The sequence below is a fragment of the Lycium ferocissimum genome, chromosome 2 (assembly GCF_029784015.1).
Source record: "Lycium ferocissimum isolate CSIRO_LF1 chromosome 2, AGI_CSIRO_Lferr_CH_V1, whole genome shotgun sequence".
Taxonomy (NCBI): Eukaryota; Viridiplantae; Streptophyta; class Magnoliopsida; order Solanales; family Solanaceae; genus Lycium; species Lycium ferocissimum.
In genome coordinates this window covers 5366644-5384457 of record NC_081343.1, presented here as the reverse complement: position 1 = coordinate 5384457, position 17814 = coordinate 5366644, and the positions used below count along the sequence as shown (strand labels likewise).

Sequence of the window (17814 nt, the reverse complement as noted above, 5' to 3'; positions counted from 1 at the left end):
GTGGAATTTTATCAAAATTTATAATTTGGCATGCATAAAGCGCACATGTTGAATGAGATTTATATATGTCCTAAATAGAGGTATTCAATGATCTAAATAGCTTAGCTCTTGAAGAGAAAACCAACAATTTTTCAAAGTTTAGTTCATACAATCTTTTTTTTTTCTCTAAAACTAAACACAAAAATATATAGCCAATTAAAATTAGGAAGAAAAAATATTGATACAAAATTAACATATGGTGTGGAAAATTATTTAATAACAAGCAAATGTCAGTATTTTCTTAAATTATGCTTAACAAATTATTCCAACCAGTTGTTATATCCTAAAAGATAATTACATTATTTTCCAATGGAATAGGTGAATGGGACGATAATAAAAATTATATTTTGTAATTTAATTAGACTACAAAAAAAGATCTTTATTCAAAAAAAAAAAAAATCACCTAGTCAGAGTTTCATAAATATTGGAGAGTGGAATTTTATCAAAATTTATAATTTGGCATTCGCATATGTGGAGGGAGATTTTTATCCCTTAGGGGTCATTTGATAGTTGAACTCTTGAAGAGACCAACTTATTCATTTGCTAATTTATCCATTAAAACTTGACACCAATTATGTTTTAAAATTAGGAAAAAAGCACCTTGTTAAATAATTTACGTACTTATACGCGTTTGGTATCTAGTTAGGAAGTAAGTTATTCATGAATAAAATTAGTACAACGTTTGGTTTGTAATTTAGAAACCGCATAACTAATACATGTATGAGTTATGATGAAATTTGTGTATTATTTTATGCGGGGTAGAAGATAGAATAACTAATACATGAATAAAAAGTTAAAATGACAATATTACCCTTATCATTCTCAACTAAATACTTTCCTTTTCTAAACAAATGTTTTATATAATATTTTAATATAATATTTTACGATAATATTTTAATTTTAATTATAAGCAAATATTTTAATTTTAAGAAGTATGTAATTTGTTAACTTTTAATATAACCAACCAACTTCCAAAGAGATGATTTATGCATAAGTAAGCCCTATATAACTAAACCCTGCATAACTAACAACTTATTTGGCCTAGTGGTTTTGAGGCCAAAAACGTTTTTTTGGGAGGAAAAAGCACTTATTTGGGTTATTTGAGATGTTTGGCTAATTAGTAAAACCGCTTTTAAGTAGAAGCGAGAACGGTTTTTTAACGTAGAGAAAGCGAGAAATTGAAAAAAGGAGAAGCAGAAAATCATTTTTTTCAAGATAAAAGTATCCCTACCATAAATACATATTAACAAGTATATCCCTCATTAATCCATTAATTTTTAATTAATAATTTATTTTTATTTTACTTAGTATAAAGTTTGCTTTCACATATGTAATAGGCTTTTATAATTTGTGGAATGATTTTTAATTTTATTTTGATCGTAAATTTTTAATAAATTTAAATCATTGTGTTGATATTGTATCAATATTTAATATTTTTATAATTTATATATGTATTATATTAAATGAAATTTTTAATATATAATTTTATTAAGTTTTAATTAAATAAAAGTAAGAACTTAATTAAAATCTTTCATAATAGATATTTAAAATAATTTCTCTTTGTACAATAATCTTGATATGTCCTTTTTCGTAATTTGACACTCAAAAATACTTTTAAAAAAAAATTAATCAAATACAATCTGCTTATTAAACACATCAAAAATATTTTTCAAATGAATTAGCCCAAACACATAAATCGTTTATACTAAAAGTACATTTTTAAAAATCACTTTTAAAAAAACACTTCTCAAAATAAATATTTTTTAGCCACTCTAATACCTGTATTACTATCACCTACATAACTAATAACTATATTACAAATCCCTAACCAGCTACCAAATGACTCCTTAACGTTAGCGGTAAGGTGAGATTGACTTATAATTTGGACAATAGAGTTAGATTGTTTGATTTTCCCAATTTTGTGTCCAAGTGCGATACAGTACATATGGCGGGAGGATGGAACCCAGATGGACTGTGAAGGAATCCGTAGGCGGTGGGTCGGTCCATGTGAAGAAGGTATTATTATCTATTGCTCCTTCTTTTTCTTTATTAGGGATTCACTTTTTACAGGTTAGGGCTATACATTCCTGATTACTCTGAGTGACCCACTGGGTTTCAGCTTTTCTTTCTTTTGAATAATAGATAGTGAGAGTGCTTTCTGGGCAAACCAAATTCTTTTTATCCATTATCACAATATATAGATTCCTTCAATTCTTCAAGGGAAAAGGGCTATAAATATCATTCATTATAAATTTGGATAAAAAATTAACTCTTCCGTTATTAAAATTTTCAAACATACCCGTCTTAATTAAAATCTTCGACATAACCCGGTTTCATTTTTAAATCCAAATCAACTAAATAAAAAACTCACATGTTATCTGCTCCCTTGCCTAATGGTTCCAGATGTAGGACTCGGGAACAAGTTGATCGTATATTGGTTTTTTTATATGGAGGGGCAGTTTTGACCCTTTTCCCGTTCTTCAAAGACCCATGAATCCCTCTGTTTTTTGCTGAATATTTCAAGAAAGCACTAAATATTCATGGTTACATTTGTGTTGGTTGGATGACTGACATCTATCATTTATTACTTGTGTTATTAGATACGTACAAGTATGTCCAGTTCACGCCGCAGGGCGAAGCCATGGAGGGAGTTCCTCATCGGAATCCTCTATGAAGAATTGGTGATTCATGACAAACATTTCAACCAACTAGACTGGCAAGGAGTTGTTCAAAAATTATATCATCAAACAGGCAAACAAATTGGTGTAACACAACTGCAGGCATTATGTAAAAAATTTAGAGATGAGACAAAGCAGTTCATGGATCTGTTACAAGTTACTGGTTATGAATGGAACCCAAATAACAACAAAGTAACTTGTAACGATGACGTCTGGGAAGATATTTATTGGGTGAGTTTGTTAAACCTACTATATTTTTCGTGGTCAAAATTTGAGTCTAATAAATTTATTTTCTTTCACAGATCCATGGTGGTAAGAAGATGTTTAGAAACAAAGGGCTTTTACATTATAAAATGTTAAGGGAGATATTTGGCACTGCTAAATATGGCAATCACAGTGTCAATTGTAGGTTTCTTTCAGAATCAGATGATGGTAAGAACCAGACAAACAGGGCACGTTCATCAAGGTCAATGTCAGCTCAGAGTTGTGATAATGTTTCTATTGTAGCAAAAGTCGGTGATGATATGCAGGATGTATGTATGGATAATAAAAGAAAGAAGAAAAGGAAGAAGCAGAGGGAGAAACATTGTGAAGAGGAAGTAAAAATTGTAAAATCTTCTCCATATTTCAAGAAAGTGCCTGACTATGAGGAGACTCGAAGTAGTCAAGCTATTTCTGATTTGTATATGAAGCCTATCAAGAGTGAGTGCATGGTTACTCCGGAAATGCATCAGAGGAGTAACAAAAGGAAGAGAAAGAAAAATGCTAAACGTGGTGATGATGAGAAATTGGGAAATGATAAGAGGGAAATGGATGCCAATCCAGTCCTGACTGGTCCTCCTGATACAAAATTGGAAAATATTAATGAGAATGATAATAAACAATCTGCTGATTTAGATGAGGGAAGTGCTACTGTTGCTTCAATTTCGGTTAATCGTGGTCATAATGCAGTGGTCAAGAGTATTGATGATCTCTTATCACAGTTTGTATACAAAGGTGGAAGCTTTAGTTCCGGTAAAAGGAAAACTGAAGATGAGAAGATTGTCCTCAAGTCACAAGTTAGTAGCCCTTTCTCTCGAAGGTTCAAAACAATGCAAAAGTCTTCGGAATCTGGCTCTATGATTGGAAATGAGAGTCATTTATCACATTCTGGGGAAGGAGGCTGCAGACCTAAAGCTGATAAAACTATGTTTGAACCTTGCGTATCTCAGAATTTGATTGATGAAAAGATGATTGAACAGAAAGCACGAGTAGTTTCCCCTTACTTTGTGAACTCAAAGAATGGTGAAATTGAAGTGAAGAAAGGAAGGTTGGTAAAACGTGTGATGAAAGGAAATGGAAAAAGTGACAAGAAATCACGAACCAAAGTTCGAGTGGTGTCCCCGTACTTTGCTAAGTCAACAGTGGGAGAAGACACAAAGGTAGGGGTGGATAGACCAAAGCCTTCTAAGAACTGTCTCACCAAAAGAAAGGTTTCTCCCTACTTTCAGACTGCACACCGTGAAAAGAAGAAGAGTGGAAAAAGTTCAAAAGGGCAGAAATCTCTCCTCTCTGCTTCCCAGAAAAGAGATGAGGCTTATTTAAGGAGGAGTGAAGATAACACGTGGGTACCTCCGCGATCCCATTTTAATCTCCTCCAAGAAAACCATGCTCATGATCCTTGGAGGGTGTTAGTTATTTGCATGCTTCTAAATTGCACCACTGGCGTGCAGGTAATTGTTGCCACTGTTCCCTTTCTTAAGTAGTCACGGGTTATTGAGATGTTTGGCTTATGTTGCTAGATAAAGTTTCCTGCATATTAAGCAGCAGCATCCTATGGGCAATTAGGAAGCAAATTTTAGACCTAAAAGTGATATATAGGCAGATTCCATTCTCAAAATAGGGGATATACAGGCAGTTAACTGGTGAAATTATTGTGTCAAAGTATCAGCTAATTGATAAACGTAAATACTTCTGATAAAGCCTTTCCATTTCTAGTCACATAATAGAACAGATGCAAGGATAGACCCAAGCATCAAAGCTCAAGTGTTTTGGGATAATTTATTGCTTTGCATTAGCTTAAAAGTACTGGTGGACCTATTTAATGAACAATATGTAAGGGACAGCCAATTTTGAATGGGGCATTCCCCTTTTCCTGTGGTTCGGGTTGCTTGTTGATCAGAAGTGAAGCAATGAGAGCCACATAGTTATTTGTGTCTTATATTTTGTATAATGACCTTGTTATGTGAGGGTTCTGTTTATGAGATCACATACTAATAGTGAGCACATGCATGTAGGTTGAGAGAGTGCTAGCAGAGTTTTTTACTCTGTGTCCAAATGCAGTGGTTGCTACAGAGGTTGCTGCAGAGGATATTGAAAATCTGATACGACCTTTAGGATTATATAGGAAGAGGTCACTGGATATTCAACGGCTCTCTCAAGAATATCTTGGAAAAACTTGGACTCATGTCACACAGCTGCATGGCATTGGCAAGTAAGACACGCAACTAAATGGATTTTAGCTCCTCATCACAGAGAAACTGAATTGATGCTTCTGTTTAACTTTCCAGGTATGCAGCTGATGCCTATGCAATATTTTGTACGGGCAAGTGGGATCGAGTCTATCCAAATGATCATATGCTAACTAAATACTGGGAATTCCTGCATGAAATCCATGGAAATGGCTAGGCCTAAGGGTTCAATGTATTTACTTGAAGTTAACAGCAGATAATGCGTAGTTAGGGGTATATTTGGGGGTCAGTTACATATTTTTGGTAGATTAAACCTCTGGACTTTTTTAGTGGTATAGAAGCCTTATGGTACTTACTAGGCAACTGTTTTAATATGTCATCTCTGTATATGACAGGTGCTGACTTCCTTTTCCAAGAGTATGTGAATCCTTGTTCTATTTTTATGGCTCAATACATATTGAACATCTAATATATAATATATGCTCAAACTGTCCCCATTAAACACAAATTTGACAATTCTAGATCAAGTTCAATCACATGCTACTGACATGGAAACATATCACAAAACAAGTCAAGGTCCAAAAAAGAGACAGAAGTTAACTGGAAATGGATGATTTTCGCTGCGGTTTACTCTTTCCGGCAATTTTTTTTTTCCTGACGTTAGTGTTTGAACCGGAATAGGAAGAAAGAGTGCATTTTCTCATAAAGTGTTCAATAGATGAAGAGAAAGACGTCTTCACTAATTCTCAAGCATTTGATTGTTTTTTGTTCTTCGACCCAGTTTTTGATCATTTGTAAAATGGCAGACACAGCATAAAGGTTGAATTTAGATATAAAAGGGTCAAATATTGTGCTTTTCGCGGAAAAGAGAGGAGTATTTGGGTGCCAAGCATCTCGATTTTTTCCAGTAAAGGTGCTTCTTCATCTAGAAATGTTGTAGTATCTAACCTAGGGAAGGCAATGGGGCGGTGCGGGACAGGTTTAAGTTCATGGGGGGCGGTGAGTTTTTCTGTATAAGCAGGGCGGGATAAATGATATGTTTTAAAATCTTAGGCGGAGCGGGGTGGTTATGGCTTTATTCCACTAACTAATATATGGACATTTTAGCATTCAACTACTCAAGTAGAAATATCCTCGGCCACTGTAAGTTCTGTACTTTTTTTTAGATTGACTTAAAAAGTTTCATGTAGTTTCCAAGAGCTTTATCATGAATCATAAGAATAAAAGTTAATTTCGACAGAATGTGCTATTACAGAACCAATTTTCAAAAGCTTATACGTTGCCAGTTAAAAGAATTTTACAAAACATAAACAACTCCTGTCATTATGAGAAGCAGCTTAATATGTTTTTGCTTCTATTGAGAAAACGCGAGAAAACTGTAGCAATAAGTGATATCATTCTTAACACATTTTCTTTGGAAACTAATGAAAGTTTGGTTTTTATGTTTATGATTTATAATTTTAAACAACTGCATTCATTATTAATATATTTAAGGTTAGTGATAGTTTTATCGGTTGTTCAAATCAGTACTCCGGAAAAGAATCAGTCACCAAGAAATGTTTTTCCGTAGTGTAAAGGAGCGAAAATTAGTACAAACTACATGCTGACAAAAACAATTACTCAAAAAAAAAATTTGAAGCGGGGTGGCCGGGGCTGGTTGAAAGAGATTTCTTTTCCTATACAGTGCGGGGTGGAGCAGTTGAAGTCTTCACGGGTTAAGGTTAAACCCGGCCCGCAACTGCCTCTCTCCACCTCGCCCCGCTACATATAAGAAAAAAAAGCTACATATAAGGTGTATGAATATTACTAATAACGTGAGACCTTTTAAGCAAAGCCGTGCGAGCTTGACCTAAATGTTATATCCCGTATTTTTTTTTAACGTCGGATTATTTGTAAGCTGAGGTGGGGCCCACACGTCAAGATTTTTTTTTTGGAACATGTGACAAGTTATATGAATCACATATGTGGAGTTAAACACAACTCAAGAAGGACCCTTGGGCCAAATCAAAGTGGAAGCCCTCCAAACGAATATTTTTAAGAAAATATTTTCGGGTGACCTGACTTTGAGGGGCAAAAACGGTATTATAAGTTTGGAATTTGGAAAAATACCAATAAATAGAAGTTGTAGATAATTGAATTAGCTTTCCAACCATAGGTCGTGGGTTCCCCAGTGTGACGACATGGAGATATGGACATTTTAAGGTCGAAAGGTCGGTGGGCTATGCCCAACTCCCAACCGGTTGGCCCAAAAAAAAAAAAAAAAAAAGAAAATTTAGGCCCAAAAGTGAGGTTGGCCGGCCATGGTGTAATGGCCCAAGCCCATGGGAATTTTCCATGTGGCAAATTAACAATTTTTTGCGCGGAGTGCCCTTCTTTTGGGGTGGTCTTTAAATTTTGCCCCTCATATTTGTGGTCTTTAAATTATGCCCCTCATATATTTTTTGCCCTTGCTCAAGCAAAAATTAAAAAAAAAAAAATCGCAAGACAAGGGTTGAATCGCTTTCCACCCATACTTTTGTTAAGGAATTACAAATTTTATGCCGAACCCGATACTCATACCTTATGGGCGATTGGCATAAGTATGCGGTCCGGCATAACTTTGATAATTTCTTCACAAAGTTATGCATATACTTTTAATGGGCAAACTTTCTTCATCACAACACTTGCACATAACACAAATTGGTTCTACACTTTTGTATGATCCTATTAGCGAAATCGCCTTCCATGTAAGCACAATCACATTGTGAAATATATTTTGGTCGAGTGGCATGTTGAAACACCATAAATTTTCGATTGACTCTTTCGATTACCTAATAATTGCAAGAATTTAGTTCGAATCAAGCTTTTTCCAAAGGTTGAGAAGAAGTATGCACTTGCTCCAGGATTCTCCAAGAACCAATAATTTGTCTAACCATCCAATATGTCGGCCAAGCACGTTAAATTGGTCAAATCCTACTCTTTGACATAGTAGGCATGGATCCACTTTATCCATAAACTTTTATGCCGCCCAAAACTTTGTGAAGGAATTATCAAAGGCCCGCCATGTATGCCGGTCCGATAACTTTGGTAATTCCTTAACAAAAGTATGGGTCCCAAGCGAAATTTAAACTCTTGCCTTGCGAATTTTTTTTTTAAAATTTTGCCCTATGGGTGTTAGCCGAAGGGCAAATTTTAAAGATTTCAAATATGAGGGGCAAAATTTAAAGACCACCCCAAAAGAAGGGCAATTCGCAAATTAATATAAGGGATCATTTAAGTTGTCTTGAAACATTTAGAAACTTCAAGAAATAAGAGAACAAGAACAAAGAAGAGCAAAATAAAAGGGCCATACGGCCAAGCTCTTGAATTTTTGCCCCTTTAAAATCTTTCTCCAAAAATTATTTTCTTGTGGTATTTCCACTAATTCAAGGGTCCTTTACAACTTGGTGTAGTTGTTTTGGAAGAAAGAGCACTTGTTTCTTCAAGTTGACAACTTGGTCAAGTGAAGAAGATTGTAAAAAAAAAAGGTAAGAATCAATTCCTTTTTCTTATGTTATGAAGGTTTGTTTATGTTGTAGTATGTAGAAATGAGTAGAAATTATGGAAATATGGAAGTTTGCAAAGTGGGTATGTATGTAAGGGTGTAGCCGTGTATGTATATTGTTGTATATATAATATGAGTTGAATTTTATGTTGTATTCTAGTTGTGGTTATGGTGAAATTTATATTGGAAATGAAAGTTGAATGAATTTGGTTGAAGTTGGGAAGTGGGAATTATGGCCATGTGGTGTGGAGATAGAAATGGAAATGAATTAATTTTGTTTAATATGTTAGTTGTGTTGTTGTGATTCTTATAATGTAAATGAAGGTTAAATGGTTTAAGTTGGTATTGAATTGGAATGTAGAAGATTATGTCACTTTAGAATGATTTTGTGATATTATGGAAATGAAATTGTTAAGATGTAAATTATGATTATGGTTGATGGAATTGGAAGATGGAAATATGTTATGAATATGTATGTTGAAGATTAGAAGTTTTGGATGGATTATGGTTTTGGTGAAAAATTTGTATACTTTGTATATTTTGTGAATATTTCGTAGAAATGATATGAAATATTTCCAAATTGTATTGTAATGATCTTGATTAGTAAATGAATATGAGAAGGTTGGTATTGATTTGAAAATGTGAAGTTGGAATGAAAACTATTACACTATGTTGGAAAGGAGACTAGTTATGCTATATTGTGTTTTGTGATGATTGTTGGTGTTGTTGTTGAATTATTTTGGCCGAGTTAAATTCTCGGGGGTGCTATATGTATAGGGGAGATGCTGCCCAAATTTTTGTAGACAAGAATTGGTTAAGATTGAATTCTTAAAACCTTATGATTAATATTTGGTAAATATGACCAAATGTAGATTTTGGACGAAACGGGATTTGAATTTGGACAAGCGTAAAGGGCGAATAAGGTATGTAAGGCTTACCCTTTCTTTCTCTTGGCATGTCCTAGATGTGATAGGTTATGATTGGAACCTCGGAGATGATTCTACTCTTAGAGATCCGAGCTTAAATTTGGTCCATTTTCGTTCAATGGAATTGAATTAGATACTTTATGTTTTGTTGGAAAAAAATAACTTAAACATCTTTAACTTTCACAAATGGAACCAAACTACTTTAAGACCTTCACCGGTGGTTCCATAAGGCTTAACGTCCGTAATTTCCGTACGCCACCTCGACGTGACCCGAGGTGGGCCCACAATTCCCGAGACCTAACTGTATTGCTCTATTTGGCCGATTTTCGTACAATAATTAAGGGTAAACTTTTGGCTATCATTCCGAGTTTGTTATGATTCGTATGCATTCTCTGGTATAAGTATCTGGAGATTCTGATACAAGTGTTTTGCTTTGACTATTCTGATATAAATATTCCGATATAAGTATTTTGATATAAGCATTCTGTTTAAATAATCTGTTATGAATGCTCTGATAGTATGATGTGTTCGGTTCCGGGGTACTGTGGTATATGTCCGTCCCCGGCTACCGTGTATATGGAGTATGATATGCCGATCTCGAGTAATCGTGGTATATGTCCGTCTCCTCCGGAGTACCGTGGCCGTTCCGAGTACCGTGGTATATGTCCGTCCCCGATTCTGTGAATATGGATTATGGGGTACCGTGGTATATGTCCGTCCCCGATTCCGGTATATGGATTATGATGTGTCGGTTCCCGGTTCTCGTGGTATATGTCCGGCCCCCCGGTACCGCGTCTATGTTATGATGTGTCCGGTTTCCCGGTGTGGTATATGTCTCCGGGTACCGTGTGTATGTTATGATGTGTTGTGTTATGGTGACCATATTTCTGTGCTCTGTGCATGCCTTTGATTTGCACTATTTATGATCTGAAAGTAAGCGTTTTGATCTTCTGGATAAGGTACGTATTTTCTGCACTTCGACTCGACCATGAATCGTATATCAATCTTCCGCACCTCTCGATCATGATAAGGCTCGTCCGATATACTTCGTACATCCGATTCCGATTGTGATTTGTTAGTTGCATTCCCGTCATACCGGATTGGCTTATGATTCTGTTACAGTATTTCTGGCTTTGCATACTCAGTACATATTCCGTACTGACCCCCTGTTCTTCGGGGGCTGCGTTTCATGCCGCGCAGGTACACCCAGATGATATGAAGTTATTATAGCGGATGTTCCGGCAGAGTTGGCAAGCTCCATTTGCTCCTGGAGTGCTACCGAGTCAGAGTTTATACGTATGTTTTTTCTGGATTGATGTTAGAGGCTTTGCAGACAGAGTCGTGGGTATAGTATGTCAGTTGTGTATGCGGCTTCATCAGCCGGTATGTCCTTCCTCGCATTATGCGTTAAATTCTGTATGATCATAGATTCTGTTTGATTTGGAAAACGTCGGACAAGAATATTTTGAGAGTTTATTGTGTATTTTATTTTATTTGATTTAAAAGCATAATAAAATTTTGTATGTCATAAAGGTCTGTGGGTTCGCTCGGCTCCGGATATGGGGTCGGGTGCCCATCACACCCTAGTGGAATTGGGGTGTGACACTAAAATCGAACAGTATCACATCGTATTAAAAGTATATTTAGGCTAGTTTAGACCAACAATACAATTCCCACTACTAGCTAGACTTTATTGGCATTCTAGCTACTAATTAGTGAATAATTTGTGAGTGTTAATAACTTGTCATTATTTAAGACTAGACGGGCAAGGTAATGAAATTGTAACTCGCTTAGACCAAGCAATTGCACTACAAATGTTTATCAACTTTTTTTTTTTTTTTTTTTTTTTTTGGGGTCAGGATGACCATCACTTCTGAGCATGTCTTCATTCAAAATTACAGTACACTTTGCTAAAGCCGAAACAGTTAATCGCACTCCCTACAAATGGAATCTGAAACTCTCATTAATCAAGCATTCTAAATTCATCTAGCACTGCAACAACTTTCACACTTATGCAATGGACATTACCAGGACGCCATGATCTGTTGCATGTGAAAAGTAGATACAATAACAAAAGACTTCTATATACTTCATTGTGATTAATAGCTACTTTTATATCTACAATATATGGTGAAAGAGATAAGTACATTATCTAGTAGCACCATATTCAAATATAATAAACACTAGTGGTTAGCCCGGGTCCGAACCAATATTAAGAGTTAAATTTGCAATCCTTTTCGGTCCGTTCTTTTTGGCATTAAGTTATTGAAAAAATAGTTCAACATTTTCTGCAAATTCTTACAAATAAAATCATGATTGAGAGTTAAAAGAAGTAGAGTTTCTTTTTGTTTTCAAAATGCATGATATAAAAACACCTCTTCTTTTTATTTTAATGAAAGTTTTGTAGAGTATACACTTCAATAACTCAAATTGAGTTTGACTATATGTAGGATTAACTTTGCTTAATTTTTGTGAATTGAATCAACATATACTGACCAATCAACTTATCATAGAAAGATATTTTGATATTCAAGAAATGCTAACATAATTTTCAACATCACATAAGTAAAGATACTATGGTTTGTTAATAGCGGAGAAGTGACAGACATATACATGCAAATGTGCAACAAAACGATACATCAGTTAGCAAGTGTCTACAAAGCTTATCATTTATTTACAAATTCTCTTCTTTATTTTTCTTTAACGTTTTAGGTATTTCCACCTTTGATGCAATTATATTTTAACCAACTTTGAAGCTCAAAACAAAGTATGTTGGTTCATTCTCTTGTTTAGACATTCCTAGAAGAAAAAATAAATGCAAGCGTCGATTTCAAGTTGAAAGTAATAAATAACAGAAAACTACTGTCCTCAAACCATTACTGATAGCAAGCTCATCATATAAGAATTCGACAGATTGGTCATGAGAATGCCTAAAGTCCAAAACCTCTCGAGGAATGTCATAATCAATGGTAGTGCTGGAGTCTACAACTTTTGCTTCAACAAATAACGTTCCAAATTTCTATTTTAATTTAAGCCCATTCGATAAGACAGAATCATCAAACACTGAATGTGTGCAATGTCAAATGTGTTTTAATCTGTTAATACATTTATTATATCATAGTGCAATATGTGGAAGTCCAAGAAAAATAAAAAGCTAATTAGTCTCATACCCGTTTCTTTAACTTGAAAAAGTAAACCTATATCGAATGCAATTCCATAACACTTACTGTAACTTAATAGTTACAAATAGTTATTCTCAATTATTAAAAATATAATTACACCTTTTCATAATACCACGCGAAATTATGTTAGCTAATACTGTAACTATTAGTTTTTAATGTTGATATTATTTTTTTGTATAAAAAAATATTTGGCTCCCCGCCCCCCAACCTAGGAACAACACTAAGACGTTTCGTTTCCATTTTTTTGGTAAAAAGGTATTAAGTAAGATTTTAAAATTATATACAATTTTGTTTTGATTAAATTACCCAAAAAAATCTCATATATGATGCAACATACTTCTTTTGTCCCAATTTATATGATACTTTTTGTTTTTCAAGATTTAAACCATGTGAACTTTGACCAACATTTTAAAACGTATTTAGATCATATTGATATGATAAGAGTTGCAATTTGTTGTATTTAATTCTATTTAACTTAAAATAAAATAAAATCAACTCTCGATAAATAAAAAGTATCACATAAATTGAGATAAAGTTATCACGTGACATTATTCAGAAAAATTTAAAAAGAAATAAGTAGCACAAGAGGAGTTGGAAATTGTAATATGAGCCTTACAAAATGTCTCAAAAGTTGATCTTGTTTACAAAATTACATGGTGGCAATTGAAGCAATATGAAATTAACTCAAGGGAAAAATAAAATGGGACAATAAATCTAAAAGTTGGACAACACATGTCAAGCTTTCAATGGGGGATACAAGTTTGTGAGGACGACAAAACCCCAACATTCTCATTTCTAATATAGTAGTAATAATATCCAAAAATTATATATAAAATGCATCTTCAAGCATTTCTTGATTGATCATTTCAAATGAGCTAGAGCTATAGTCCCCAACTTAGTAGCCGACCTTCGCTATTCCAGAAACCACATAGCAAGGAGGCATTTCGAAGTACCTTCAAAAACCAAGTACACATATCATCAGCTAAAGAAGTTGGAATTGAGAAGAGTGCAAAAATCGAGATTAGAGACATACAAATTAAAAGATGCATCTGTTTCGCTTAGAGGAAAATTTAACAGATATACCCTCGTATAGTTAATTGCAAACTTCTAGACAATTTCAAATGGAAAAAAAAAATTAGAGAGTAGAAAAAGTATGCCAACATCTTAGTTTGTCTTGTTAGTGATTCAGGTAAAACTAAAGTGACATTGTTAGTGCCTTACTACAATTGCCATAGCAGCTATTTAGATGTCTCTCCTCCATATATTTCAACGAAAGAGCAGTCACAATGTGAACACCAAAAATAATTGGTGAAAACAGAGAACTTCATTTTTCAAAGTGTAAGTAACTCTCAGTATAATAAACTAAAAAAATAACTTAAAACAACACGTGACAGATAAAGCTAAGAGCTTCATTTTCCCTAGTGCAAGTAACTCCCACTATAATAAACTAAAAAAATAACTAAACATGTGACAGATAAAGCTAAGAGCTTCATTTTCCCTAGTGCAAGTAACTTCGAATAGCAAGAGGTATAGATGCAGGGATACTTTAGGATGTTATATCATCTGATGAGTTGCTAGGTTATAGGTATGACACACACAGAGTTAAATTTGGCAGTAGATCCCCAACTAAGGCGTGTATAAAGAATGGAGCAAAGCACTGAACTAACATATCATGTCATGTAGAGGGAAAGGGAAAGGGGACTGGTGACCATGTTTCTGTGATATGTGGTATTTTTGATCTACACCTTCATCTTCTTTCTATGTATAGAATTATAAAGATGGCTAGTTATTTATTCACTCTCTCTTCATAGTTCTATTTTGAAGCCTGCTTTCAAGTCAGACTTACCTTTGTATCATTATATTGACTTCAAGTATATTAGACCCCCTTGAAGAAGATATTAGAAGAAATAGATTGATGCTAAGGATTCTTAAAATCAAAGCACATTCTAGAACAACGTCGTGCGAAACAGAGAAGCTCCTAAAATACAGCAGGCTAGAAATTAAGAATGGCTGCGAGCAATCTACAAGCATATCATTCATTTCCTATATTCACGAAGACAACTTTTTATTAGACATTTCTGAGCTCTTCCACTAGGTACTCTAGTTCCTACAGCTTTTCTACTTATCATTTATGTAAAAACAGTCAGTCAAAACGACTAATTATTAACTAATTTGAATGAAACTTGACTATTGAGTTCTCAGCCAAAATTGACGAAATACAAAACACAAAAAGCAATGCAAGTTCCAAGCATTTTCCTATTCTTTCTGCTGCTCTTAAGTTCTAAAGACTAAGTAGATAACTGTTGAAAATCATCTGCACAAGTTCCAGTTCAACATCACAGCTAAAAATATACCAAAGACACAAATTAATTCCCAATATAATGACTTAGAACCATTAAAGTTATTTTGAAGGTAAATTTGCTAAATTACCAACACAATAGCACAATCCAACACCTAATTCTACATTCAAAACATATTCAAAGCAAAGCAGAATGATGACAATGAGAGCAACTTACTAGGGATGCTTCTCAAACCATCTCAACATGTTTTGGTGTGTTCTTCAGCAGATTTTACACCCACTTCATCTTCATTTTTGTACCACATAGACCAGACATGTGCAACCCCCAGAAAGAATATTCACAAAAGCATTAACCTGCATTAGAATACCATAAACACCCCATTCATTCTCATTAGCTGTAATACATAGTGGCAATGCATTCCAAGTCCTATCAAACATCTGTTGGAGGGTAAGTGGGTAACCGTGAATCATCCGGTTCGAGTTTCCTATATGAAGTAAGAAAATTAACTCAACTGCATAATTATAATAATTCAGAAATTTGGATGCACCGACATCGGCTTTTTCACAAATTTGCACTCAAGTTACTGTTCTGCATCATGGAGATATCGACAGAGCATGTTTCTTAGATGTATATCCAATGTACGGAGTACCAGCCCTAATTTCAGAAATTTTGTTGTTGAGTATTACTGCAACTAAAAGTCAGTTTCAGTAACACACACTAAAATTGAAAACTTAAAATTATCAGTAAGTACCTTTTCGCTGTAAATTTATCAAGGAATAATACCAAGGTAAATAAAAGAAATTGTCGTCGGACTTACAATAGGATCCAGCTGCACATCCAATTGGAAAAAAATCACCAACTTGATATATGTAGATTTACTTACATGCACAGGCACAAGCGCCTATAGAGCCAGATATATATGCTCCAAAAGATCTTACCCTACATGCAGCAGTTTTTGGATTCTATAAATATGCGTCAATCCCAAATTATTCAGGTCGCCAGCCAATACTTTTAGGATGGTAAAAATGTAAAATTAAAATGATAAACTGCATATACTGCTTAGAGTTCAGCATGTCAAGCAATTAACTTACATTTCCTTGGAGGAAAGAAATCTAAGAGGCACGAAGTTAAAACCATGAGAATCATATAATTAAACTTGATAGTCAAACATAACTGAGAAAATTTATTAAAAATAATTATCTCGAATAGCAGTGTTTACCTTCTTTCTATTGTTCCAGGTGCTGCTTCTCTTTTGATTTGTTCTTTCTTTGAGAGTCGTGTTTCACCAGAGGACAAAACAAGAACAACATATTGATTGGCTATTTTTAGTGGGTATCCCAAGTAAAAGGGATAGCAATTAGCTAGACAGAAAGAGGAACTTACCGTTTTGAATTTTACTAAAGAAAAAATAATAGTTAGGAGTTTATATGACAAACCAGTGAGCGAAGCAAGGAGGAACTCGGCGGAGACGCTTTGAAAGTTTGGCGTCATTTAAATTGGGACCCTATATCAATGGTCAGTCTGAATTATAAAATTTGCACTTCACTTATAATACGAACAAAAGATTAGGAATTCAGTACCATGAGATTTAATTGTCAACATTTATTTATTGCAAACTGAACTAATAGTTTCCTAGCTTAAATATCCTCTTGAACTATGTCTAGAGTTTGATAGACCTTTTTACCATATCCATGCCAGTGCCAACTGAACTATAGAAAACCAGGAAATCCTGCAACTTACAACCAATGTATGTCATGTATTGTTTTAAATTTTTTATTTGGTAATTGTTTCTCATTAGACTATAACCTCTTTGATTTGTGCAAAAACGAAAAATAAAAAAATGCTCGACGATACTAAAGCTCAATGACATCTGTGAATGCCATAATACTGTCCACAGCCTATTACTTCGACAATTACTGTTTTATTCGTAGAATTTGTAGTGCATAAGCTACTATATCAAACACATTCTCTTCTTGGAAAATTGATCCATTGTTATTACACAAATCTTTATGAACTAAGCCATGCCGCTGCACTCTCCATGATGATGCCCATAATTTTTTTTCCTTCTTTAAAGTGTCAAACACATAAAGACATGTCAAGGAAAAGTAAACACTCGACAAATATTAACATTATCCTGTTCTTTAGTTGATTCAAAATATAGTTTCAGAGACTAATACAATGGATGGCATAGTAACCACATGTAGTATAGCAGAAGAAAAAAAACTCACAAAAATAGAGCAGGAGGAAAATCATGTTCATGATCGGCATAATCGTACACATCCCTGCGTCCCTTCTACGATTGACTAAATCTTGGCATGTATTTGATCTGTCTGCCAACATCATCAACCCAAAATATAGGCATAATACATAAACAGGCCTTCAAACTTGGCCTCAGCTGGCAAGTATGCCCTCCAACTTTGGCTGTGCACAAGCAGGCAACTCAACTTGTCTCCACTTTATCAATTGAACACTCCAAAATAAATGTGCCATATCAGTGCTACGTCAGCATTTGTGTTACGTGTTCCAACTTTATACAAGTTGAGGTCCTACTTGTGCACACACAAAGTTGGAGGGCATACTTGCCAATTGAGGCTGTATTAGTCAATCGTATGGACCCTCACTTTGGACAGTATTATGGCATTCACAGGCTGTCAATCGTATTACTTCGACGATACTAGGGCGAATGGACCCTCACTTTGGAATTAAAAGGGGGTGG

General features: G+C 34.5%; 1 protein-coding gene and 1 long non-coding RNA gene across 6 annotated transcripts; one reads left to right on the top strand and one right to left on the bottom strand.

The window, feature by feature from the left end:
- The first annotated feature begins 1877 nt into the window (after positions 1-1877).
- LOC132033178 (methyl-CpG-binding domain protein 4-like protein) lies at positions 1878-5643 on the top strand. The gene is made up of 5 exons (XM_059423070.1): positions 1878-2055; positions 2640-2948; positions 3020-4429; positions 4994-5190; positions 5267-5643. The coding sequence occupies exons 1-5, from the start codon at positions 1996-1998 to the stop codon at positions 5382-5384; spliced, it is 2094 nt and encodes a 697-aa protein (XP_059279053.1). The 5' UTR covers positions 1878-1995; the 3' UTR covers positions 5385-5643.
- Positions 5644-13373: 7730 nt separating this feature from the next.
- On the bottom strand, positions 13374-17685 carry LOC132033159 (uncharacterized). Of its 5 annotated transcripts, none has more exons than XR_009408670.1 (3): positions 15611-17685; positions 15315-15451; positions 13374-13751 (listed from the first exon to the last, which is right to left on the bottom strand). It is a non-coding gene; the product is annotated as an uncharacterized LOC132033159 (long non-coding RNA). The 5 variants fall into 5 exon arrangements; XR_009408669.1 differs by having other exon boundaries at positions 16318-17685; XR_009408671.1 differs by having other exon boundaries at positions 15315-16619; positions 17327-17685.
- Positions 17686-17814: the final 129 nt, after the last annotated feature.